The 26005-nt window shown below is 40.4% G+C and overlaps 1 protein-coding gene across 1 annotated transcript in view; it reads left to right on the top strand.

Moving 5' to 3' along the window:
* The window catches only part of LOC134536455 (transcription factor SOX-13-like), a 193797-nt gene that overhangs the window by 20648 nt on the left and 147144 nt on the right, over positions 1 to 26005 (top strand). The window contains exon 4 of the mRNA XM_063376172.1: positions 13292 to 13454. Within this exon, the coding sequence (XP_063232242.1) occupies positions 13292 to 13454 (163 nt within the window). The remainder of the gene's footprint in view (positions 1 to 13291; positions 13455 to 26005) is intronic.

Genomic DNA, 26005 nt, shown 5'->3' with positions numbered 1-26005 from the left:
ATAGCGTGCATATGTGTTATTACTGGCACTGTTAGCAATGAATAGCCATCCCCCAGAAAAGTTGGAGAATAAATTATTTCTAAGGTTTTTAATCCAACTTGATCTTGAATTCCGGTAAATGTCTTGGAAGTTTGTCTTAAAAAACATTTGACTTTCTATCGTAATAAATTATACTCGAGTTAAGTTATTTTTATAAAGGCTAACGATCTAATTCATGTGAAGTCGTGTCAATAGATGAAACAATAAGATTTTTTGAAAGTTTTTATCATAATACATCATGAAAACTAAAATCGTATACGTAGTTCCTGTGTGATAGTAACAAAACTTAAGAATGCAAATTACTGATTCCCGTTTTTGGTCGAAAATCTCAATGGCAACGGTTGTTGCATTGTTCATGCATTCTTCGTATCCAGAGACATTAAAGACCAAAATGTCCCGTTTTTCAAGCATACGTCCTACAGTCCTGAAACTCGGTTATTAATTTACTTACCTTTATTGCAATAATTTACACAGAGCTTCCCCATGAATAATATTTTTGTTTATCGTTCAGAAACAGTCGCAAATGTTTTAGTGGAATCAGTAAGTCGTAAACATGCTACAAACAGCTATCACTATTTGCCTACTTACTCCCAAGTTGATCACAACACCAGGGCCGGTACAAGGTAAATTGGCGCCCTAGGCGAAAAACGTTACTCCCCCCCCCCCCCCCCCGGCCGGACACCCCAAAAAAACTTTTCCTTGCCTCAAAATACATCACGTAAGCCTAAGATTTTGTCAACAATCAAATGTAAGCAGGCTTGTGTTTTTTTTGTACTTTTTTACTTAATACATATCATAAACAGGTCACCGTGGACTTTAAATAATTACTTATATCAATATAAACATTCCAAACTGTTACAAAAATCCATTTTCATCTAGTTTCAATAATCGTTAAACATATTATATGAGCTGTTATGTGTCGTGCTGCGCCGCCCCCAGCTACTTGGTGCCCTGGGCGGTTGCCTGGTTCGCCTATATGGACGCGCCGGCCCTGCACAACACTGAAGTTATTTTAAAAACAACTTAAAACTAATTAAATTAGAAATACATAGTTACTCAAATTATTGAATTGTTTACTCATAAAAACTTAAAATTTAATCTATTTAGGTAACCTTTTTAATTTTATAATCCAGCAGAAGCGAAGCCGCGTACTTTAGCTAGCTTATTACATATGAGGTTCGCAAATGCAATTAAACTCTATGCAGGTAATTTACAATTAAGTATTTACTTTGGTGTAGCAGAGTTCGGTGAGTTACTCGGAACAGACAGCTACGACAGTTAATTAACGAGCTGGTTTTTTCGGAAAATAAACGACGCAGATTGGACATGTTTTTCTGGTGTTCATGTATTTCTGTTTCTTGTCAATTATTGTGGTTTCCCTATGACATACAGTGAAAAACCAGCATTGGCGTATGTCCATATTTTTTTTAAAATCAATCTTTCCCGTTGCAAGAATCATCCAAAAACGTAAAAAAAAAAAAAAAAAAAAAAAAAATACTAATTCCAAATTCGGTGTCACACCGTGTTGTTGGACCGGGACGGTTGCTAGTTTATACTCGGTGATTTCTTCTACATAAATTTTTTTACGTGCTCGATAGCACGTTTGATGAATCGACGCAGTGCATTCTTAGGGAGGCGCGGTGATTGAACCGTTAGTTAGACCACACTCCGACAGGGTCGAACCAATATTTTTTTTTTTTTCGCCATTGGGAAACGGGGCGGACGTTGTCTGTGTGTTTTCTCTGGGTACTCCCGTTACCCCTACCTATTCATTCCGTCGCTGCCCCATGCCTCGTCTCATTATCCCTCGCGCAATATCCAGGCTGGCCGGAGCGACAGGAAAACTATGTCTGTACCTTGGTTGGGACAGCCGGCTCCTATGACTTTTTAGCCCCCATTTCATCCAATCCGCGCAGACCCTGCCTCAAGGCGGGAAACTTCGTGTCGATTTTCGTTTCATTTATTACGTAGTGCCATTCTTGATGAACCCTGCATTGTGTGTGCACTCTTAAGAGAAGCGGACCAAAGAATATTCAGCCAAAAATAAATAAATAAATAAATAAATAAGAGCGAGTTTTTCAGCACTCGCAAGTTGATGTGTAAATATCTAACATCGGTAACGATCAAAGTCATGTGTTCTAATGTTTGTTAATGTTGCAAATAAACTTACAATACAAAACTCGGACACAAAATTTAAAGTATATATATATTTTTGAATAATACCGAGCGTGATAAATAAAATAGTCGCTTTTCAAATACCAAAAAATTCCGGATGCAAATAGCGCACATAATTTACTGCGCACGCCGCTAGAATCAGGAGCCTGAATCGTAAACTTTGATTGCCACAATCAAACGCAGATAGCAATTAGCAGCATGAAATAACCGGGAATTTTAAACTATTATAAAAGGTTTCGATAAAAGCGAAAAAAAAAAAAGTTGAAAAAAATCCTAAACCATGGCTTTTGTACCTTATTTCCGACAAGGAATTTTTATTAAAATACTGCCCATTTTCATTAAACAGTAAATACTAGGTATAAAGTTTCCGCACACGTGTTGTGATTTCCTGCAGAGACTACTAGCGAAATCCATTGGACGTATGTTACTCATAACCTTCAGACCTATGGTTGTGCGAGCTGTTTTTGTCTGTTTTGCGAGAAAAGCGGTATATTTTTCATTGCGTAAGTGTGATTTTTTTCTTTTTAAATTTTAACCTGGTTGTTCATGTCGCCACGCTATGCCTGGAATGTTGCCATTTGGAACCTCTATGTTGGCCCAAGCGAGGTTTGTTGTAGCTGGAAAACATCTACTCGAAGAAACTGTTGCAACACAGGCAAGCAAAACATTTTAGCGTCCTTGCATGTTAGCTCACTCGAAGATTGCGTCACGATGTATAGGATTTAATCTCGTTACAGAGTGCTCACTGTAATCTTCGATGATTCATAAAATAATCTCGGTGTTGCAAGTGAAATCTACGAACTAAGTCGCCTTATGATTTGTTAATTTTGATGGATGCCCCTCACTTTGTAGACCATCTAAACATTTAATAAGTGTATTTTTTCCTTTAAAACTTTTTAAATATTTTATTCATATTAGACGTTTGCTCACACAAAAAAAACTTTTGAAAATAATGGAAATTTTTTACTCACACAATTATAAACGAACATTTCCATACTTATTCCTATACACTAGACTTTTACCTATACTTACGCTATTAGAATAGATATCTTAAATCCACGAGAAGTTTCACAATGTAATTTTTTAAAGTTTCATTGCCTTCTTAGAAACATCACCAAAATAATATTTTTTTTAATAGATAGAGTAGAAAATGATTAACAATATGTTTTGATATCGAAGGTTAGTTAATAAATATACTAATTGAAATTTAACTGCAAGTAAGCAAAAATATAAATAAAACTCGACAAAGATCATACCAGTCATATTAATTGATTATATAACATTATTTAGACCTATTATTACTTTCGTAATGACCATTGTTTTAAAGAGCTTAACCAATTAATTTTTTTATCCAGCGAATAGATTTTTTGGAGAAATGTCTTCTTATTTATTTGAAGTAATTTCATACACTTTTACACTGTTTGTCATTGAAAAACATACAAAAAGAACGACAGTGATGATTTCATAAACACGCGAACAACAAGCCATTATCAGCTGATGTCAAATGTTACGAAGCATAGACAAAACAGATAATTCCGTGCGAGGAATTTAGTCAGGAAAAAAAATTACAGCACTGATGAACACGCATGGTGACCATGGTAAAGTTTTCAAAAGAACTTTAAAAAAGAAAACAAAAATAACAGACGCATCCAAAGATGAAACTAAACAAATACCGGCAGCATGAGAGAACACAGTAGACTTTCTATGATAAAATAATTGCTATTTATTATATGTTACCAAAAATTCTTGCAATGAAGGTTGCGGATACCTCGCACACATAAAAAAAAAATTTCCCTACTTTTACAAATGATTCTTTTGGGAACCAGAAGCCAATAAATAGTTTGTAATGCTACAAGACATATATAGCAACTTTTTCACATCACATGGCTATGGTTTTTTTATATATATGAAATAACTTTTTCGAGATAATGCTCAGTATTTATTACGATAATTAGCGTTCAAGTTTATATTTTAATTGACGTTTCATTCAATCTTAGTTGTTTTTTTAAAATTGAAAATGTAATATAGGTAATATTCAATATTTCTATTTTGTTTTGAATTATTATTCTTATTGATGTTCACAATTAACACAGGAATGCTATTCAGAGAACAGTTTTTTAAAATAACTTTTAACTATTGGCGTTACTGGGACAAAATAAAGCATTTATGCCCGTGGAAGAAACCGAACCTAGTATAAAATCGAACACAATTTTGTTGTGATGCAGTTTTGTACAAATTTATAATGCCTTTAATTTTACATTAATATTTCTATTCCATTTACAAAAAAAACACAGTGCGATATGCAGAGAGTAGTGTTAGCCATGTCGGGCAAATGTTCAGATATCTCAACCATTAATTATTGACCTTTTTGACGTGACAAAATCAATGAACGCCGGCTGCACGCACGAAAAAGTATCCCGTTACGCACATTGTCAGTTACGCTGTGTCCCATTACGCTCATTATACGCTTGCGCCGCATCTATCTCTCTTCCACTCGATAGGAACAACCATCGATTTGACTTTTTCCAGGCACATTATACTTGAAACACTCCCATTCGTTTCCTACTTTTCCTATCATCGTCCTATCCTTAACATAATAACACAGATTGGAAGAAGTTAAATAGCAAACATGTATAAAAGTTATAGTCAAAATAATCTTTTCGTTAAAGTAATAAACATATTTGAATTAATGAGTGCAAATAAAAGTAAATTTATGAATTAAATTGTAGATTTCATTTCACTCCTTCTTTGTATTCATACAAAATAGTGATAATTCTATAAAAATTATTCAATTTTATTCATAAAAGTGTGCAATCATTTCATCAATGTTTTGTTAGGACGTTGTCACGTTAAACTATCGTCCGTAAACCGACTTTACAGACAACCAATTTTTTTTATTTTTAATTCAGGCAGAAATTGCAGGTGAAAATCATTTCCTGCTGTACAGTGGCTTTTGACGCTTAGGGTAGCAAATCTTATAAGGCCTCTTTCGCACGAGATCCTTATCCACGTTCCTTAAATGATTCATGCGATGGTGAATTTTGATTTAATAAATACAATTTCTTTGACATACGCCATTGAAGTGTTGCACAGTTTGTCATGGGGAAAATTTTTATAAATGCAAAATAAGAAATAAAAAAATGAACTCACAAATTTAAGTTTGGATGTGTTCGTCTGTGCTTTCGTTGTTGTGTTGTCCATGATACTTGTTTAGGTTCATCGTCAGGATTATCTGTTTAACATCAGCTGATTTAGGTTGGTTTTTCTGTGGGGTTTATTTCTTATTTGGCATTTACGAATTTTTCCCATGCCAAACAGTGCAAAACTGAAATGGCGTATGTCCAAGAAATTGTATTAAAGTTGTATCAACTTCCGTTCAGAAAAGTTGAAGTGAAGCCGGATTTTAGATCCTGAAGTGTTGATTATAGAGGTAGAATCTCGGTCTTTTGCCATACACAAAATCCTTACCTGAACATGCTAATAAATCTTTAAAGAATGATGTCTGTGAGGAGATAGATATAACATTTATCAGAATACTGCCCCATTATCTTCGTAAATCTCACGATCTGTCATTTTAAATATCGCTTGTCATTTACGGGATGCACCCAGAATGCATTTTGTATTTTTATTTATTTTTTTCGTCTTTCTGCAACACAATGCTAGTAAGTAAGTTAGCGGAATTCATTTCACGTTCTATTGCAGTGAGAAACGAGGAAAGGGTGATTTTAAAGCGATCATATTAAAAAAAAAAGTTATGAACGTTTTAAAAAGCGCCGTCAGGTTTTATTACTCTCGTGCGAATGAGGCCTAAAACTTATTCCATTAACGTCCAAGTTAAAAAAAAAAAAAAAAAAAATCGCATTCTCGCGAAACGTTTATTTCTTTGCTGAGAGAGATTTGTCCAAGTATACAAAGACAGATTATACAAACTCCATTATTTAAAAAAAAATCTGTCTTCTAGATCTGTAAATTTTGTTTTGTTTAGTAATATCTATAAAAATAGGAATCATTTATTAGGCCTATTTATATACAGATGTATTTATTCATAGATAATTTTAAACTTAATTATATTATTTTTACCATAAGTTTATGTATAACAAAAAACATTATCATCTTAAATAATAATAATAATTTATTTCCCATTTTTTTTACACGTTGTTAACAATATTCACTTAATTAACCAGGAAATTTAGCACTCACGAAAGCAAGCTTGTACGTAAGTGCATCTGGTCACTTCAAATTACATGCGGTATTTCGACGATTGTAAACATTTGTAAATGTATAATAACTGAGAAATAAATATATAAAATATAACCTAAGAAACTTTACATTAGTTATATATAGAGTCCCGGAAATTTCGCGGATTCCTCTGGCCTCAGGATAGAATTCAAAGTTATAGGTGTGCTCGACCCATTTTTACTTTCCCATTGGTTGATTTCTTAGCGACAACATTTTTATCCTTGTTATTTGGCACTACCTGATTCGCTTACTTCTCTCCTAGCTGGACATCGTTGGCTCACGGTCGTAGAGGGTCGTGTTCATAGAACTGCGGTCCAATCATGAACACAGTGCGACAGTGTGGAGGTTTGCATTCTAGCTTGCGACTAAATGAATGCGCGAAAATTATGTGGCTCTAGTTATATATACTAACGGTCTTAAACTTTTGGTGGGGCCTGTACAGCGGGTCGGGACGTGCAGATTGTAGTCGCTCCAGAAGCCGGGGGACAGCCAGTGAGTTTGTTCTCCCCCACCCCCCTTCCCACTGCCTCCCTCGCCCTATCCACCCTCCTTAACCCGCGGGGACTCCCCTGGGGCTGAATAATGCAGGCCGGGAACTAGCCCCCGGGGGGTGGGGGGTGGTCCGAGGTCAGCTCCACACCTTGAATAATTCAGCCTCCCCTTCTGGTGACCGCCCCGCCCGGGGGAGACTTTGTTCTTCGCGGGGACATCTCCCCCCTCCCCCCCAACACAACCCGGGTGTCGTCCTGCAGGAGTCTGCACCGGCTCGCTATCTGCCAATTACGTGGACGCACCACAACGCCGAACGTACAATAACGCCGAAAACCATAACGCCGAAATGTCAAATTGACTACAACGCCGACAGCTAGAAAACTGCTGTGTACCACAACGCCGAATTACCACAACGCCGAAATAAATTAACGCCGGAAAAATGTCATTGCAGGACTGCCACAAAAGGTTAGGTTAGGTAAGGTTAGCACACAAATTCATTCAGTTTTTTTTTTTTTTTTTTTTTCATTTTGCTCCTGTGGCGTCCCCCCCCCCCCCCCCCCCCACAACAACATTTTTCGACGTTACTGTATTTCGGCGTTGTGGCACACAGCAGTTTTCTAGCTGTCGGCGTTGCGGTCAATTTGGCATTCGGCGTTATGTTATTCGGCGTTATTGTACGTTCGGCGTTGTGGTAACGACCCGTCAATTACCGCATTGTCCCGAAACATCCGCGCACAACTACAGATACTTGCACATTTGCACAATTAACATGAGAACAAACTAGTTCACTACAAAAATAATGTTCGTAGTAACACTTGGGATCGGATTCTTACACCCGGACACATTTGTAGAGACCGGAAAAATTCGCGGATTCGTTTCACGACATCCCGAAGTTCAAAATAGTTATACCTTCAGTGCTGCCTCTGCTATTGGCTCACAACTCACCTGAACGACTCTGGGCCGGTGAGAAAACACTCAACCGAAGCTGTATCGAATCACAGGCCGCTACGTTGGGACACCTCCACAAGACAGCAGCCAATGAGAGGGTGACATTTGACCGAGTGTACGTAGAACTATAAAGTTCATCCTAGAGGTCATTGAACCCGCGAATTTTTCCGGTCCCTAATTATTTGTAAACCGTAACCCTGGATAGCTTTCCAGTAATAACTTCTGCACATTATTAAGCATAAAACAAAATAAAATTTAAATAATTTAATATTCGATTGTCTTATCCGTGTTTTTTTTTAAGTTATGGTTGAATGAAACTTCAAATAAAATATAAAATTATGCGCCATTTTTTTGTAAGAAATACCTAGTAAATTGTATTTAATATATGCAGAAATAACCATAGTCATGTGTTGTACAAAGTTAAAACATTTTTATTGTAGTGCGGTATTACAAATTGCTTTTTGGCAACCCGTTTCCAAACGACTCTTTTGTAAAATTACATAAAAGTTATTCTGTGCACCTGACTTATATGCGTGCATTTCAGAAATTGCAAGGTGAAAAAAATTAGCATAGAGTACCTTAAAAACGTGTCTATTTCATCCGACATGTCGGAAAACGTCTGAAATTTTACAATGGTAAAAATTAATTTTTATAAATAACACATTTCTACCCTAAAAAATTATGAGTTGCAAGTAGTTTGTTAGCCTGGAATATGTCGCCAGCTGAGAAGAAAGTGTAACCAACCGTTAGTGACTGTGGTTGTTATTTTGTTACCTCCTAGTTTCAAAGTTCAAAAATTACATTTGATAAAATATTTTAGTAATTCAGGTGTGTAACCATAACCTGTAAAAAAATGGTTTATAAATTCTGTGTGAAGAGGTGCAACTTTATACAACACATTTCTAGGGTTATATATTTTATATAAATGTAATACGTTTTTCGAGATAATACTGAGTAATTTTGACGAAAATCTGCGCATAATTATATATCTCAATGGATGTTACACTGAAAATTATATCTTTTAAGCATGGAACATGTAATCGCCTATTCAATAATTGGACTTAAGTTTGTTTTCTTATGCTTATTAATAGTTGATACTGGAAAGTTATTCAGGGAACGGTTTACAAATAACTTTAACTTTCGGAGGTACTGGTATAACACAAATCATAAATGTTCGGGTAAGAATCAGAAATCCAGTATTACTGCGAAAACTATTTTGTAATGATACGTTTGTTTTCATGTAAACGTACGAGTTTACAAACCTCTGTTATTTTACATGAATATTTATGTTCGATTTACAAAATAAAATAACAGCGTGGTTTCATCTGTGCGTCGTTGTGTTGTGAAATTGTTTTTTAAAATATATATTTACTATTTTTGCTGTAACTGGCTCGCCATTGTAAAACAACTGAGTTCGTCTGTGCTGTAATTGTTCTAGAGTAAATTACTTCCACGGGATTCTTTCTTTGCTGTTTAGGCATAAAACATTGGTAGAGACATGCAAAATTCGCGGATTCATTTCGCGATAGGCTAGCATCAAAACAACTATACCTTCGTACCGCTTCTGCGATTGGCCCACATTTTATCCGGGGAACTGTGAGCCAATGGGAAACACTAAACCAAGAAAGTGCCGAATTACGGACAGCCTAGTTGAGACGTCTCACGCGTCAGTATCCAATGAACAGGTGTCATTTCCGCGAGTATTTAAATAACTGTGGAGTCTATCCTAGAGGTCAATGAATCCGCGAATTTTGCAGGTCTCTAAACATTGGTCATCAGATGTCATTGGCTTACTCTTCGCGTGTTTATGCATTCATATCTGTCGTCCATATCTGTCTCCATCACAATGGACAATCAGTTTGGATCAGCAATGGCGTGTGTCCATGAAATAATCATACGTAACTATCCCCCATTTTTAGAGACAGGAAAACTTCGAAGATACATTTTCGCGATAGGCTAGAATCCTAGATGCTGGTTCAGAGATCGTATCACACAGTTTACCCGGACGAGTTTGCGCCAGTTTTAAACCCCCCCAACAAAAGAAGTAGCAAGTTACGAGCATCCCAGTTGGCAGGTGTCACGAGTTTAGCAGCCAATGAGCAGGTGTTACGAGTTCAGCAGCGAATGAGCAGGTGCAATCATCGAGTGTAAGTAGAGCAAAGTGGTGTATTTCCTAGAGGTCATTGAAACAGCGCAATTTGTCCAGTCCCTATCATTGCAAGAATAATTGAAAGACTGATGTTCTGTTTTTTTTTTGCATGTTTTCGTATGTGTTTCACTTTAGGAGAGGAATAAAGGCACATCTATAGTTTGCAAAATTTGCAAAAATATTTTTTGTACTGTATTGTTTCCCGTGATCAGTGACTTAAGTTTGCGGTACCTAATGCTAGGTTTTTTTTTTCACATTATACTAACCCATTGGATTCTTTTTGCTTGTTAAAATCGCACAAGGAAAAAAACTAAAAGTCAGTCAGTCATGGGGACTGTCAACAGAAGTGAAAACTTTAAATTTTGTTTTTAAATGTGTAATATGAAATCATTTCTACGTCAAATGTACGCAAGAAAATGATTTTGGTATTATATCACTAGCATGTCGGTGACGCGAACCCACAAGTTTTGCCCCCACCAATAATAACTTTAAAACTAGAAGAAATTAAGGTTTTTTCATTGAAAGAATAAAATATTATTAATTTAAATATACAAATAATCAACATTATCTCTAATAAATCAATAACCTAACATTTGAAGAAATTCACATCGTAAATAAATAAACAAAAGAAAAAAACAAAACCTCAACTTAACTACCTACTAAAAATTATCCAGTACTGGCAATATGTAACACACAATAACGTTAAAATTTCCTTGGAAAATAAAGATAAAATTAAAAAGTTATGTCTTTCAAAATAGAATGAATTAAGGACTATCCTTGAAATATAAAAAAAAAATTAACACGTCACGACCATTTCGATGACGACTTGTTGAATTTACTCCCTATCCAAACCATCCTATAGACGTTTTCACTTCAAAAACATATTGGGATGTAATTAAGGGTTGTTAATGCACATACTTAATGCTTTGTACTTACTGTATTTTTCTCGCTGTTTTCCTAGTGGCATCGCTGATAGTCACGCCCCGTGTGCTAGTTCACAAAAACACGAAACTGCAAACAAAATTGCGAAACCCTCGAGCGGACTTTGAATTCGGAAGTTGTGTGTCAGGAAAACTAAAGAGAATGAACTGAAAGACTGACTTGAAAATCATGAGAATGGAAAGCTAACTGCGTGCAGGCGCCGTGACCTTGAGACTTCAGAGTCTGGCGTGGTACGTCATCACCGTGTTGGCAGTTCGTTGCACCTGGCGGTAACTGGAGAAAAAAAACATTCGGAGTCTCTCTTTAACGACGGCAGCCATTTCGGTCACACCTCTCATTGTTATCTGAGGCGGCGGAGAGACATCCCGGGCTTAAGGAAGATTTAGTGGACGCGATAAAAAAAAATATATATCTACCTATTTGTTGCGTTAAGTACTTGGAATATTATTCTTCCCTTGTAATGGCACCAGTTTTGTTATTTATTTATGGTGGTAATTTAGTAAACCCGTTTGTAGACCTCTGATACAGCAAACAATAAATCTCTTCTAAGTGAAATCGTGTGTTTCTTACTTGTATGTAACTAATAAATATTTACTGCCGCACGTTTCGCAGAGAAGTATTTGAAACCAAGTACGACTAGACTCTTAAAGATGTCGTTACAGAGAATAAAATAACAATAAACTGTTTATTGGTCGGACGTTTAATCAAGTAGGTACGTGATAAAATTTCCTTGAACATGTTAAGAAGAAGTTTTTTTTATTTTTTATTTTTGTAAAGTGAGTTATTCCTTTCAAAAATAGAAGGATGAATTTACACAAGCATTTTTATTAGAGATTGGTAATCACAATATAATGTGGTTTGACTGTAATTAAATGAAAGTAAAATGTTTATACATTTTCTGACGTGGTAATTAGTAGGGACCGGAAAAATTCGCGGGTTCAATGACCTCTAGGATGAACATTATAGTTCTACGTACACTCGGTCAAATGTCACCCTCTCATTGGCTGCTGTCTAGTGGAGGTGTCCCAACGTAGCGGCCTGTGATTCGATACAGCTTCGGTTGAGTGTTTCTCACTGGCCCAGAGTCGTCCAGGTGAGTTGTGAGCCAATAGCAGAGGCAGCACTGAGGTATAAATATTTGAATTTCAAGGCTGTCGTGAAATGAATCCACGAATTTTTCAAGTCTCTAGTAATTAGTCTACATCTAAATCAATAATGTTATTATTTTTAAGTTTTGATAGACCAAGACCATTTTAAAATGAATTGTTTTTATTTTAGATGGTTTTACTAGTTTTGTAGTACGGTCTTAGCAGAATTCTCGGAGGCCGTGTTCATTGGGATTATGGGTTGGATTCAAACAACCCTGCATTGCTCAAATCTATGAGCTCCAAGTCGGTAAGCTTAGTGGTTTCGGAGACCACTATCATATATGAGGTCCTATTGCCATGAGGCTGATTACACACTACAGCAGTATGTTTGTGCCTGATGTCCGTAACATAATATGTCAGTTCCCGAAACGTCGCATCTGTTTTGTCTTAGGAAGCCTGCTGTTTTCATCCATTCTGTCATCGTTGTGTTTTCCAGATTTATTGTTTTAGTTTCATCGTTGTGTTCGTCTGTTTGTCGCTGTTTTGCCCGAAGTTGTTATTTTTGACGTGACAACGTCTAATAAATCGATGAACGCCAGCTACACGCACGAAAAAGTGTCCCGTTAAGCACATTGTTCCGTTACGCTGTGTCCCGTTACGCTGTGTTTCGTTACGCTGTCGGCGAGTGTAGTAATAATAGGTTATGTTACAATTGACTAAAAAAATATGGTGATTCATATAATTGATAGATATTTGATTACATTTTATTTATATGAAATATTGTTCATTATTATATTTAAACTATATAGCTGAACGCCAGTTTTTAAAATTAATTACAAGTCATCTACACGTGAACTGTTTCGCTGACTCTTTATAAAGTGAAGTGAAAAGTTAATGTGGTTTTCATTGCTTATTACAACAACAATTTCGGCAATAAAGGTGGATTATTCTTGCATTTTAAAAATCTGATTACTAGTATAATTTCAAGTATTTATTCTTTTATTATAAAAATAAAAATGATTCAATTTTATCCATATAAAAGTATGCAGTCATTTCATCAATGTTTTGTTATGACGTTGTCACGTTAAACTATCGTCCGTAAACCGACTTTACAGACAACCGATTTTTTTTTTCTTCTGTGTGTTTTGAGCATTTACGTTAGTAATAGAATAGGAGACGGCGGTCGCCACGGCGCAGGATCGGACCGGTCGTGTTGCAGCGACGCGGACGGCGACTCGCTGGCGCTGGAGGGCGCCTCGGCGCTGCAGCAGGCGCTGTCCGGCGACACCTTCGCCGAGAAGGAGCGCCGCCTCTCAGAGATGATCCTGCAGCTGCAGATGGTGCGCGAGCAGCTGCTGTCTCAGCAGGAGCACCACAGCAAGGTAGGGGGAACCACCACCGCCTCCCCTCCCCTACCCCCCCCCCCCAGGGGCGTAGGAACCGGGGGGACAGGGGGGGGACGTGTCCCCCTGAACTTTTTGGGTGGAGGGGACTGTCCCCCCCAACTTTCTAGACCGTGATATTCTGCCTAACTTTATTTGTAATTTCTTCACTCATCAAATTTCATCTTAAGGAAACAATAATAATTTTAACATCGATGTATCCAATGGTTAGATAAAAAAAAAACTTGCTTAAAAAGCGCTATTTTGCACTTTTTAAAAATCAAATTTTTCCTGTGGAGAACCCCCCGGACCCCCCCCCCCCCCCCCCTGTCTTAGTAAGAGGGGAATGGGTTTTACATGATATCAAAATCATTATTTTTGTCCCCCCCCCCCCCCCCCCCAACTTTATGAACACAACTACGCAAATGCCCCCCCCCCCCCTTCCCACCAGCTCGCCGCACCACAGGCGTCGCGGTACCTACTCGTTGGGAAAACGCACGTTCGTGAACGTTCACGATACATACCAAGACACACAAGATACCAGGGGCCCCCACATGGCAGGTGTTACCGTTGCTATGGCAACGGGGGGCCCATGGGTAGAGACCCGGAAATTTCGCAGATTCGTCTGACTTCAGAGTAGAATGTAAGGTAATAGGTGTGTTCAACCCATGTTCGTTTCCCATTGGTTGATTTCTTAGCGAGGGCATGTTTATCCTTGTTAATCGGCACTACCCGATTCGCCTACTTCTCTCCTAGCTGGGCGTCGTTGGCTCACGGTCTCGGAGGGGCGTGTCCAAATAGTTGCGGGCCAATCATGATCATAGTGCGAGAGTGTGACGGTTGCACTCTAACTTGCGACTAAATGAATGTGCGAAAATTCCGTGGCTCTAACAATATACCAAGATATTAATATCTCTGGATAATTTCTTGGCTGATGTTATCCATAGCTTTAACGGTTTTCAGAAAAAAAAATTTTTTGACCGTAATATTTAAATTTTAAAAAAAATTACTAAGACACAAAGTAGCTTGGCTTCCGGGTCATGGCCGCCTCCGGAGCGGAATGCATCGCCGACGTTTCGGTCGACATTGCAGTCGCCATCATTAGGGTAGAGTCGACGATGGCGACTGCAGAGTGTCGACCGGAACTTCCGGTGATGTGTTCTGCCTCAGACGCGGCTACGACCCGGAAGCCAAGCTACTTCAGAAAATGGCCGCGAAAGCCTGTGATCTTTAATAACTAAGACATAAACAATTTAAAAAAAAATACTTATACATTTTCTTGTAATATTTCATTCACACATTGACACACGTTGCTGACACCACAGCTAACCTGATCATCGGAGCTTAGCAAGAACCTGAATAATTTTTTTTTTAAAACATTGAAAGGGAAATTTTGAAGTCTGACTGACTGGGGGTATTTCGTTCCAGATACGTGCAAGTAGGCACACGAAGAGATTTAGTGCAAGCAGCTGTCTTGTGTTGGATCAAGCGCAAAGAACACTCTCTCTGAGAACGTGCGCCTATGCCGTGACGTGAACTGAAAGCACTGAAACATGTCAGCGAGACGTGTCGGGGTCTATGTTATTTATGTTTCCGTTAGCAGTAAAAGGCAACGGAACTGTCGTCTTTGGTTAGGACAACAGGAAGCGCCTACTCATGTGCTGTTGGAAGCTAATGTTAACGGTAAATTCTTTTCACGGAAAACAATTTTTTTATTTTTAAGAATCTTGCAGTCTGGAGTTGTGAACATTTGAAACAGCAAATAAGTGCGTGATGACAGTTGCTTAGGAACTTCCCTTCTCGAATAATCAGATACTGCTGAAGGATCATTAACATATTTATTCATTGTTATTTCGCCGATTGCAGTTTCGTTGTTTTTCACTATATGTACTTAGACGTAATCGAAAATTGAATAGCAGGTTGGTTGGGTTCCGGGAAAATTGATCAGTTTCTGTCGTTAGTGTCGTGAACCTTGAAACCGTAAAATATTCGCCTTATCTTACCAGTTTTTGTCCATGTTGGACCTACGTGCTTTTAGATTACAAAACGAGGGAAATACGTTTGTAGTTGTATAATTGTTTGAAAATAATTTTTAAACAGACATGATTTTCAGATAATAATTTTAGCCTATTTTATGACTCGAAATTGAAGGTTATGTCACCTTCCTGTGAGTGTGTGTGTATGTGTGTATTAATCTGACACTCGCCCAGCCGATGTTGGCGATTGCAACGGGAGGAATGCTCATTGCAACCTATGGTTATCATCATATCACGCTGCCATCCGAGGCATTCAGTGTGCGCGGAACAGGAACAGAGGTTCCCACGACTCGCTCGGTGCACAGTGAATCAAGATGCACCCGGGAACGCAACACAACGCCGAAATACCACAACGCCGAACGTACAATAACGCCGAAAACCATAACGCCGAATGCCAAATTGACTACAACGCCGGCAGCTAGAAAACTGCTGTGTACCACAACGCCGAAATACATTAACGCCGAAAAATGTAATTGCAGGACTGCCACAAAGTTTAGGTTACGTTAGGTTAGGTTAGGTTATGCTAGGTTAGACTAGCCTAGGTTCAGATACATTTAAGAAACACACACAAATTCATTCAGTTGTTTTTTCATTTTGCTCCTGTGCCCCCCCCCCCCCCCCCCCCCCGCAGCAACATTTTTCGGCGTTACTGTATTTCGGCGTTGTGGTGCACAGCAGTTTTCTAGCTGTCGGCGTTGCGGTCAATTTGGCATTCGGCGTTATGGTATTCGGCGTTGTTGTACGTTCGGCGTTGTGGTAACGACCCGATGCACCCCACACTCGTGTTAGAATCGCCTGGATCAACGGGCGGGAGTGCGTGTCTCGTGGGATAGGGTCTGGCACACGGGCCTGTGTGTGCGCTGGCTTGGTTGTTGCAACGCTGAAGAATGTCACGTGTACCTGTCATCGGCTGGGGAGAAAAACTCCCCGCCATTTAGCGTGATGTAGTGTCATGCTTGGAGAGCATTAGAGGGCTTGTAAGAGTGCTAACCAATGATTAAGTACTATCGATTTTTATTTATTTATCAACTAATTCGCGTTTTTTTTTCCCCAGGCCCTCGCTGTCACCTTGAACTCGACGCAATGTACAGTTAGTGGGATGAGGAAGAGGGGGTTGGGGGGGGGGGGAGGAAGGGGAGGGAGACAGGAAAGGCGCGTACAACACGAATCAGCGACGTGTCGCTAACGTCGCGAACATCGCTCGCGTCGCGCGAAGCTCTCTCGCCCGTGTTGCCGCCGTGAACAAAGATGGCGCTGTTCTCTCTCTCTCTCTCTCTCCTGGAGGTTGTCCGTGGTACCAGCTCGCGGGGTTTCGCAACCCACCCCCGCCGCAAACATCCGTCACGTGTAAGACTCGTCGAAACCGAGACACGTGCGCGTGTACAGGGGTGACTGCAAGCAAAAAAAAAAAAATTGGTTGTCTGTAAAGTCGGTTTACGGACGATAGTTTAACGTGACAACGTCATAACAAACATTGATGAAATGATTGCATACTTTTATGAATAAAATTCAATCATTTTTATTGAATTATCACTATTTTGTATGGATAAAAGAAGGAGTGAAGTGAAATCTACAATTTAATTGATAAATTTACTATTATTTGCACTCATTAATTCAAATATGTTTATTACTTTATCGAAGAAATTATTTTAACTTTAACTTTTATACAATGTTTGCTATTTAACTTCTTCCAATCTGTGTTATTCCGTTAAGGATAGGACGATGATAGGAAAAGTAGGAAACGAATGGGAGTGTTTCAAGTTTAATGTGCCTCGAAAAAGTCAAATCGATGGTTGTTCCAATTGAGTGGAAGAGAGATAGATGCGGCGTAAGCGTACAATGAGCGTAACGGGACACAGCGCAACGGGACAATGTGCGTAACGGGATACTTTTTCGTGCGTGCAGGCGGCGTTCATCGATTTATTAGACGTTGTCACGTCAAAATAAAAAACGTGAACGAGTCCTGTAAGTAAACCGTACGCGCTACATCTGAAACATAGTGCACCAACGGAACAAACTTAAACGCTAGAGCGGCGAGTCTTGCTGCGCAGTCCAAAGCACTCTTGTTTTAAATACGTGACGTCGTTGTCTCCACAGATTTGAAAAGAAAAAATTCTCTAATAAATTATATTCCTTTTGACGTGACAACGTCTAATAAATCGATGAAAGCCGGCTGCATGCACGAAAAAGTGTCCCATTACGGATGTCCCACTACAGATGTGTCCTGTTTGTTCATTGTACGCATGCGTGGCATCTCTCTTCCACTCGATTGGAACAACCATCGATTTGACTTTTCAATCACATTTTAGTCTTTTGAATTATTAATATTATGTAATTTAACGATTGTCCACCGATTTTCAGCACAATCGGTACGGTTATTTAAAAGTAATGTTTCATATTCAAATACGTTTTGAACCAACAATGGTGTTGTACAGTTACACATAATAATTCAAATTACACCCGGGATCTTTTGCACAATGTTTTAAAAAATATTGTAAAACACATTATAAATAAGTTTGGTGTATTTGGGATGCGTATTTGTTATAAAATCGTGTTATAAAAACGGAATAATATTATTCCCCTACCGTGAGCCAAATTTTTATAAATATGTATATAGGTACCATCTGAAACAACTAAATTTCAAGCATGGCCTTGTGGCCTGGCGGTCAGCACCGCTAACTTCCGATTCAAGGGTTGTCTGTTCGGATCCCGGCAGCTGCGAAATTTTTTTTTGAACTTTAAAAATAAATACGGCACACGCAACATTTCAAAAGAAATAAATATATTTGAATTAATGAATGCAAATAAAAGTAAATTTATTAATTAAACTCTACATTTTATTTCACTCCTTTGTATCCATACAAAATAGTGATAATTCAATAAAAATGATTCAATGTTATTCATAAAAGTATGCAGAGGTAGATTTTATCATACAAAAGATAGAAAAATTTAAAAAAAAAATTTCCTCAAAGAATATAATATTTTTAATGCCTAACTGGTTTGGTTGCAAAAACCTATTACGGCTCAGTCTCAGGCTGAATATATTTCCTTTTCTTCTGGATCAATCATTTCATCAATGTTTTGTTATGACGTCACGTTAAACTATCGTCCGTAAACCGATTTTACGGACACCAATTTTTTTTTCATGTACAAGGAAAAAAATGCGTTAGCATTTATAACGCTCATGATTAAATGAAGCATGTTGCTAACATCAAAAGGGATGGAGGGAGTAGGTAGTATTCGTTATGTTAAAGGGAACGGAAAACGTGGTAAATATCGGCGTCATGTGTGTTATTAAACAATATTTTTCTTCTAGTAAATTATAAGAAAATCTGAAGAAATTAATTCTACACCTGTACCGTGTGTATGCATACGCACATACCGAACATACAGTGTTTTTTTTTATCTCTCTCTACGCACCCAATTGCGCATCGCTGCGCCTGCAGCGTCTCGGGTATGTGACCCGCAGTGCAGCGAGGAACTGCGCGAAGCACGCGGCCATAGAGGAAGGAAACTCGTGGAGGATTCATTTCACGAAACTGTATCGAATCACAGGCCGCTATACGTTGGGACACCTCCACAAGACAGCACCCAATGAGAGGGGTGACATTTGACCGAGTGTAGGTAGAACTATAAGTTCGTCCTGGAGGTCATTGAACCCGCGAATTTTTCCGGTCCCTATGGATAGGTATAATTGCATCTGCCTGGGATGGCAAGATACAATTTTTTTTGTTTTTCCCCTGGTGTAAACTTTTTACCTGTGTTCAGCTGTATCGTTTTCTTGACCTGCGTCCCGCCTCGGTCTCGCGGCGAGGGGCTGGAAGAGGAGGTGGGGAGATGGGAACAGAGCTGCCATCTCGCGGCGGGGAGTGGAAGCAGGTCGGCAAGGTGGGGGGGTGTGGGCGTGGCCGTCGCCATGGCGACCGGGGCGACGCGGCGGTGCGCGCGTCCATCACAACGCTGTGCTGTGCGTGACGCGCACTTCCGATATGCCCGAGCTTCGGTGGTCCTGGGCCCGGCAGCCCGCCATTACGTACACTTGGTAGACACCTGTAAAATCCGCGATTTCAAATCCCTAAAGGATAGACTCCATGATCCTCTATGCACGCGTGCAAATTACATCTGCTGATTGGTTACCGACTCGTAACACCTGTTGACTGGAATGATCGCGTGATTCGCTAATTTTTTCTGTTAAAGATTTTTCATTGGCCCAGAGTCCTTCAGATAAACTGTGGCCCAATCACTGAAGCAAAATAATGTCAAAAGTATTTGGACTCTATCCTATCGCGAAATGAATCCGCGAATTTTACAGGTCTCTAACAATTGGACATTAAAAAAAAAATTATTTTACTTCAAAAGGATGGATAGACCTCGGAAACTCAGTCGCCGACGATATCGCGCGAATCGCCGCAACGAATTCATGTTTAGGCAAACCGTCTTTAGGCAAATCGCGTGTTACTCATGGCGGCACCGCTGGGAGAGGCAGGACGGAGGGTGCCACTGTCGCGGGCAGCGACTGTACCAACCGTACGCCGCTCGCTGTTAAGTCGAGGCCAGGCTGGCGAGGGTAAACAAATGAGCGTTGTTGTTTGCTAGTTTTTGTTTCTGCCGCAGCAGAAGTGTTGCGCGCTCTTCCTGTCTCTCTCTCTCTCTCTCTCTCTTTCCGCATGTAAGATATGAGAGGGAGAGGACTATGATGAGTCATTGTGGGGGGGAGTGGCCTCCCGGTTGAAGGGGGGGGGGGCAATACTGTCAGCTGTCCGCCGAGCGCAGACATGAAGGTCCGTGGCTCGAAACCCATGCTCTGTGCTGATCTGTACTTCGGTCACCGCTGCGCTGAGAATAAAAATTTCCCTTCTGACTGTAAAGATCGCAGGCTTTCGCGGCAAGTTGTCTGAAGTAGCTCAGCTTCTGGGTCGTAGCCGCTTCCAAGGCGAATACATGTCACCGACGTTTCGGTAGGTAACTCTACCTGATGATGGCGACTGAAATTTCGACCGAAACGTCGGTTATATGTATTCGCCTTTGGACGCGGCTACGACCCAGAAGCCAAGCTTCTGACTTCTTTTTTTTTTTTTTTGGGGGGGGGGGGGGTTGGTCGTTTGGTTTCGGTAGGGGGGTTGGTCGTTTGTGCTAATGTCATGTTTTTCTCGGAGTCCTTTATTACAATTTCAGAACACACGTTTATTTAGGACAAACGACGGGAATTTACTTTCAGGACGGACTACTTCACGAAAAAAAGACGTGTGCTAGTCTCTGTCTCTTCGACAGCGAGAGGATGTAGGTATTTAGTGACAGAAACACGTGACACGAATGTTTGTAATGTCTCGGTCATGTCTCAAGATATGTTTCTGCGTCCCCAACATTTGCCTTGAGTGTTTCCGGGGAGGGGGGGGGGGGGGGAATGTATATAAAACCGTAATTCGATAGCCTTATCTTTCCAAATGTAACTGTACCAGCTCACTACGCCGTTGGATGGAAGTTGGGAAGTGCAGAGGTGTAGGCCATCGGTGTTAGTGAGGCGGGATGATTTAAGTGCGAAGCTCGCTGGTGCTTCTAGCGCGGTGTCGCCTCTAAGCGCCGTGAACGGTAACACAGTTTTCTCGTCGTGCATATAGGGCAACTATGAGATTTGAGCGGTAACAATAACATCATTTGTAAGGACCGGAAAAATTCGCGGGTTCAATGACCTCTAGGATGAACTTTATAATTCTACGTACACTCGGTCAAATGTCACCCTCTCATTGGCTGCTGTCTTGGGGAGGTGTCCCAACGTAGCGGCCTGTGATTCGATACAGCTTCGGTTGAGTGTTTCTCACTGACTCAAGAGTCGTCCAGGTGAGTTGTGAGCCAATAGCAGAGGCAGCACTGAGGTATAACTATTTGAATTTCAGGCTGTCGTGAAATGAATCCGCGAATTTTTCCGGTCTCTAATCATTTGGGTATAAACGAATATAAAGGTGTAATTCGAGTCCCTTGGATTGGTCGTACTAATGGTCGAGATGACAGAGCTTGTTTTTTTTTCGCTGGCCTCCACGTTCACCTTACATAACGCCACGCGATTTTTTTTTCCTTTGGGAGTTTATAAAAAGATCGGGTCTACGTTCCGTCGCTACTAATGATTTGCCAGATTCGAGACTGAAGACGTGTTAACCAGAGTGTGGGAAGGTTGGATGTGTGCCGTATAACTAAAGTTGTACATATTGATAGAGACCTGTAAAATTCGCGGATTCGTTTCGCGATAGGATAGAGTCCAAATACTTTTGACATTATTTTGCTTCAGTGATTGGGCCACAGTTTATCAGAAGGACTCTGGGCCAATGAAAAATCTTTAACAGAAGAATTAGCGAATCACGATCATTCCAGACAACAGGTGTTACGAGTCGGTAACCAATCAGCAGATGTAATTTGCACGAGTGCGTAGAGGAGTTTTGAAATCGCGAATTTTACAGTTATCTACATATTGAACATTTGTAAAAAAAAAAAAAAAAGGAGGGGGGGGGGGGTGGTTTGTCTGTAAAGTCGGTTTACTGACGATAATTTTACGTGATAACGTCATAAGAAAACATTGATGAAAAATTGCATACTTTATTGAATTGAATTATTATCACTGAATTATCATTATTTTGTATAATAGGCTACAACGAAGGAGTTAATTGAAAATTACAATTTTTTTCATTGAATACTAAATAAATCAGTTGACGTTTTATACGATCGTTTATATGAGATAATAATTTTTTAGTCAAAATTGTAACATAACCTATTGCTATTATTACTGCACTCGCCGACCGATGCTACTTTTTTTTAATAATCAAAGAACAATTATATGAGAATATATCGCTAATCAAATTCTTTAAATGCAAGAATGAATTACCTTTTTTGCCGCAATTGTTGTTGTAATAATCAATGGAAACCACATTAACTTTTCACTCCACTTTATAAACAGTTGACAAAACAGTTCACGTGAAGGTTGTGTGCTGCCGCTGTCTCTCTTTTACTCGGACGCATCGGCCGATGGAGTGGAAGAGAGATAGATGCGTCACAAACCGATCGTTGCCTCTCTCATCGCTTGTTCCGCGCTCTCGCTTGCACGCTCGGCTCAGGCGGAACGTGACAATGAGTCATGCTTTTTTTCGTGCGTGCAGCAAGCGTTATTCGAATTTATCTGACGTTATCACGTCAAAAAAAACTAGGTTAGTTTACGTACAGTTGGATGGGACATTCTTTTCATGGACAAAATGTATTGAGCACGCTTCATCGTTGGTCGGGATGGTAATTTATCGTCGAATTGAAGCGTTCGTCCACGAGCGAAGTGTAGTTTTGGGCGGGGACGCACCACAACGCCGAACGTACAATAACGCCGAAAACCATAACGCCAAATGCCAAATTGACTACAACGCCGACAGCTAGAAAACTGCTGTGTACCACAACGCCGAATTACCACAAGCCGAAATACATTAACGCCGAAAAATGTCATTGCAGGACTACCACAAAGGTTAGGTTAGGTTAGGTACACAAATTAACTCAGTTTTTCATTTTGCTCCTGTGGGCCCCCCTCCCCGCAGCAACACTTTTCGGCGTTACTGTATTTCGGCGTTGTGGTACACAGCAGTTTTCTAGCTGTCAGCGTTGCGGTCAATTTGGCATTCGGGCGTTATGGTATTCGGCGTTATTGCACGTTCGGCGTTGTGGTATTTCGGCGTTGTGGTAACGACCCGTTTCGGGCTCGCTTCAGTAGAGAGCGCTGGCTGGGGTCAGTGTGGAACCCCAGCGTCCCACCCCCCACCACCTCGCCGTGGTCTCCTCGCGAGGACCTGAAAGGAAGTGTCGTCGTACGGCGACCACCGGCGCCCCGGCGGGCATTATCCCCCCCCCCCCTCAGGTCTCGCCGGGACGTTTACCGTGGAGATACAAAACCAGGAGGCGGGGAAGAGGGAGGGTATCTCTTATGCAAAGGCCACCGGAGAGGGGGGGGGGGGGGTTGTAGTCACATTGCGAGCATGAATATTGAAGTCCTGGCCGCGATCAATTCTTCCCGAGGTCGCAGTGTCCTTTTTGCTTCGCCGTTGCGAGGGAAAGAAACACGGGAGCCGGTAAATCAACATGTATTCATTATTATCGCTGCCTTTCTGGGTTCCGGAGCTGCTTTCTCCACCGGGCTTTTCTGCCGCACCCCCTCCCCACCCCCTTTTTTTGTAACACAGCTCCTGTTTATAATTCCACTTCTTTTTTTTCTTTTTCCTTGTCTATTCTGCCTCTTTCAGTATACTTTTTTTCTTCCTTTATTTTAATTCTTTTTTTTTATTTGCGTGGGAGCGAAAAAAAAAATTGACGTGGGGGCTTGAGGAAGACTACTGCCTCATCCCTTTCTGTCCCATTTTTCTTTTACGCTTTTCTTTCAAGACTTTCTTTTCTTTCAACCCCCCCCCCCTCCCCCCTTCCCTTCTTTATACCCCCTCATGGACCCATCTTCTACCTTTGCCTTCATGGATCTCTCTGTGCGTCGCTCCTTTCTTTCAATTTTCTCGAAGCTCTTCTTGTCGGACATCAAAAGGCGAGTCTCGGGCGTTGTGGATAAGGAGGGAAGGGGGGAAGGGGAGTGTCGCAGCTAGCCCCGGGACTACACTGTCCGCATGCAGATCGGCAGCGCCGACCAATCAGAGGCCTCGACGGGCGCCCCACAATGCCCCGCGGTGCGACGGCAGCTATCCTGGTCCGGCGCAGGCAGCTACAGTCGGGTCGGTCAAACACTGCCCCCAGTGGAGGCTATGCTGGGCCCTGCCGGCTTGTCGTATGACGACATTCGAAACAATTAAATACTTGTTCCGCTTCTGCCAGTCGTTCACTGTTTAACCTGGAGGTAGAGACCGGAAAAATTCGCGGATTCATTTCACGACAGCCTGAAATTCAAATAGTCATACCTCAGTGCTGCCTCTGCTATTGGCTCGCAACTCACCTGGACGACTCTGGGCCAGTGAGAAACTCTAAACCGAAGCTGTATCGAATCACAGGCCGCTACGTTGGGACACCTCCACAAGACAGCAGCCAATGAGAGGGTGGCATTTGACCGAGTGTACGTAGGACTATAAAGTTAATCCTAGAGGTCATTGAACCTGCGAATTTTTCCGGTCCCTACTCACCACTTTCCTACAAGAGCGTCACTCCCACGAAAGAGCGTGCTCCATTTCTGGGACACTTGTGATCGTGCAAGAAGCATTTCGCTATCGCTAGGTCATTTATTTTGCCATTTACAAGCCAATCATTCAAACATCACAAAAACATTGCCTGCAGAGCTTACAAACACCTTTGTGGAAATGCGGTATTTTCTTTGTATTTTGACCAATTAACATGCTGTGGAATTAAGATGGACTCCCAATGATTCTGACACGTGACGTACCGCCAATCAAATGGCCCGAAAAATTTTATCCGTCCATCAAAACCTTGCTTTGAACTTTCGATGGAATTTTATTTTTTGAACCATCTTAATATTTTCTTAAATCTTTATCCAAAAGAAAATTTATACGACTACGTATTAGTGGAAGGGATGTAAAATAGTGTTTAAAGGTCAAAAATGCTGGATGCATTTAGTTAAAAACATTCAAAATATTTTCGCTGCATGTAATATGATGAAAAGGTTCAATCGATATATATATCTATTTTTTTAATATTGGCGATCATATAGGATTTTATGTGAATTAAGTTCTTAAAATGTTCCAGGAGTTTATAGAAGTTATAAAAACATTTTCAGAAGAAATGGGTACTTCTAAATCTACCTACGCCTTTATGCTATGCCTCAAGGGATCTTTTAAGTTCAAATTCGTTACCTATGGATAGAGACCTGCAAAATTCGCGGATTCATTCGGTGATATGCTCGAATTCAAACACATACCTATACCTCTTAGATAATTTTGCTATTGGTTACTGTTCATCTGGACGAATCTCAACCAGTTATAAACCCTCAACCAAAGAAGGATCGAATCACAGACAAGCCAGCTGAGACGAATTACAAGTCGGCAGCCAATGAACTTGTGTTATTTGCCCGAGTGTACAGGGGTATGTGCAGTCTATCCTGAAGGCCATCGAAACCGCGAATTTTGCAGGTCTCTACTAATGGAGATCTGCCTTTTGAACCAAGTTAAACCTGTACTAACTCCACTCAGATAAAGTGTTTCCTTGTACGGTGGCGCGGAAAAGTTTCAGCATCGATATGGTACCTACCTTTCCCCTGGCCTCTTCTAAAGAGTGGGAAAACCACCAACACGGAAAACTACCAGCAGATAAAGGTACTAGCGGAATTCTAACAGCATTCTTTCATGGAATGAGTACAACTGTTTCACCATCATAGTTTTGAGGGAGTAGTGGGTAGAATACATCGGTAGTTAGCGCTGTAAAAACCCCAGCACTTTACATAAAAGACCACATAATATCACTCCTGGCGGTGACTGGATGTGATTGCAACTCAGAAATTGACTCAAAGGATCGCACACGTGAAGAAACAAATGCATTACAGGCAGT

Source organism: Bacillus rossius, chromosome 11 (genome assembly GCF_032445375.1).
Source record: "Bacillus rossius redtenbacheri isolate Brsri chromosome 11, Brsri_v3, whole genome shotgun sequence".
NCBI lineage: Eukaryota > Metazoa > Arthropoda > Insecta > Phasmatodea > Bacillidae > Bacillus > Bacillus rossius.
The sequence above is the reverse complement of the archived record's forward strand: the minus strand, read 5'-3'. Positions and strand labels throughout refer to the sequence as shown.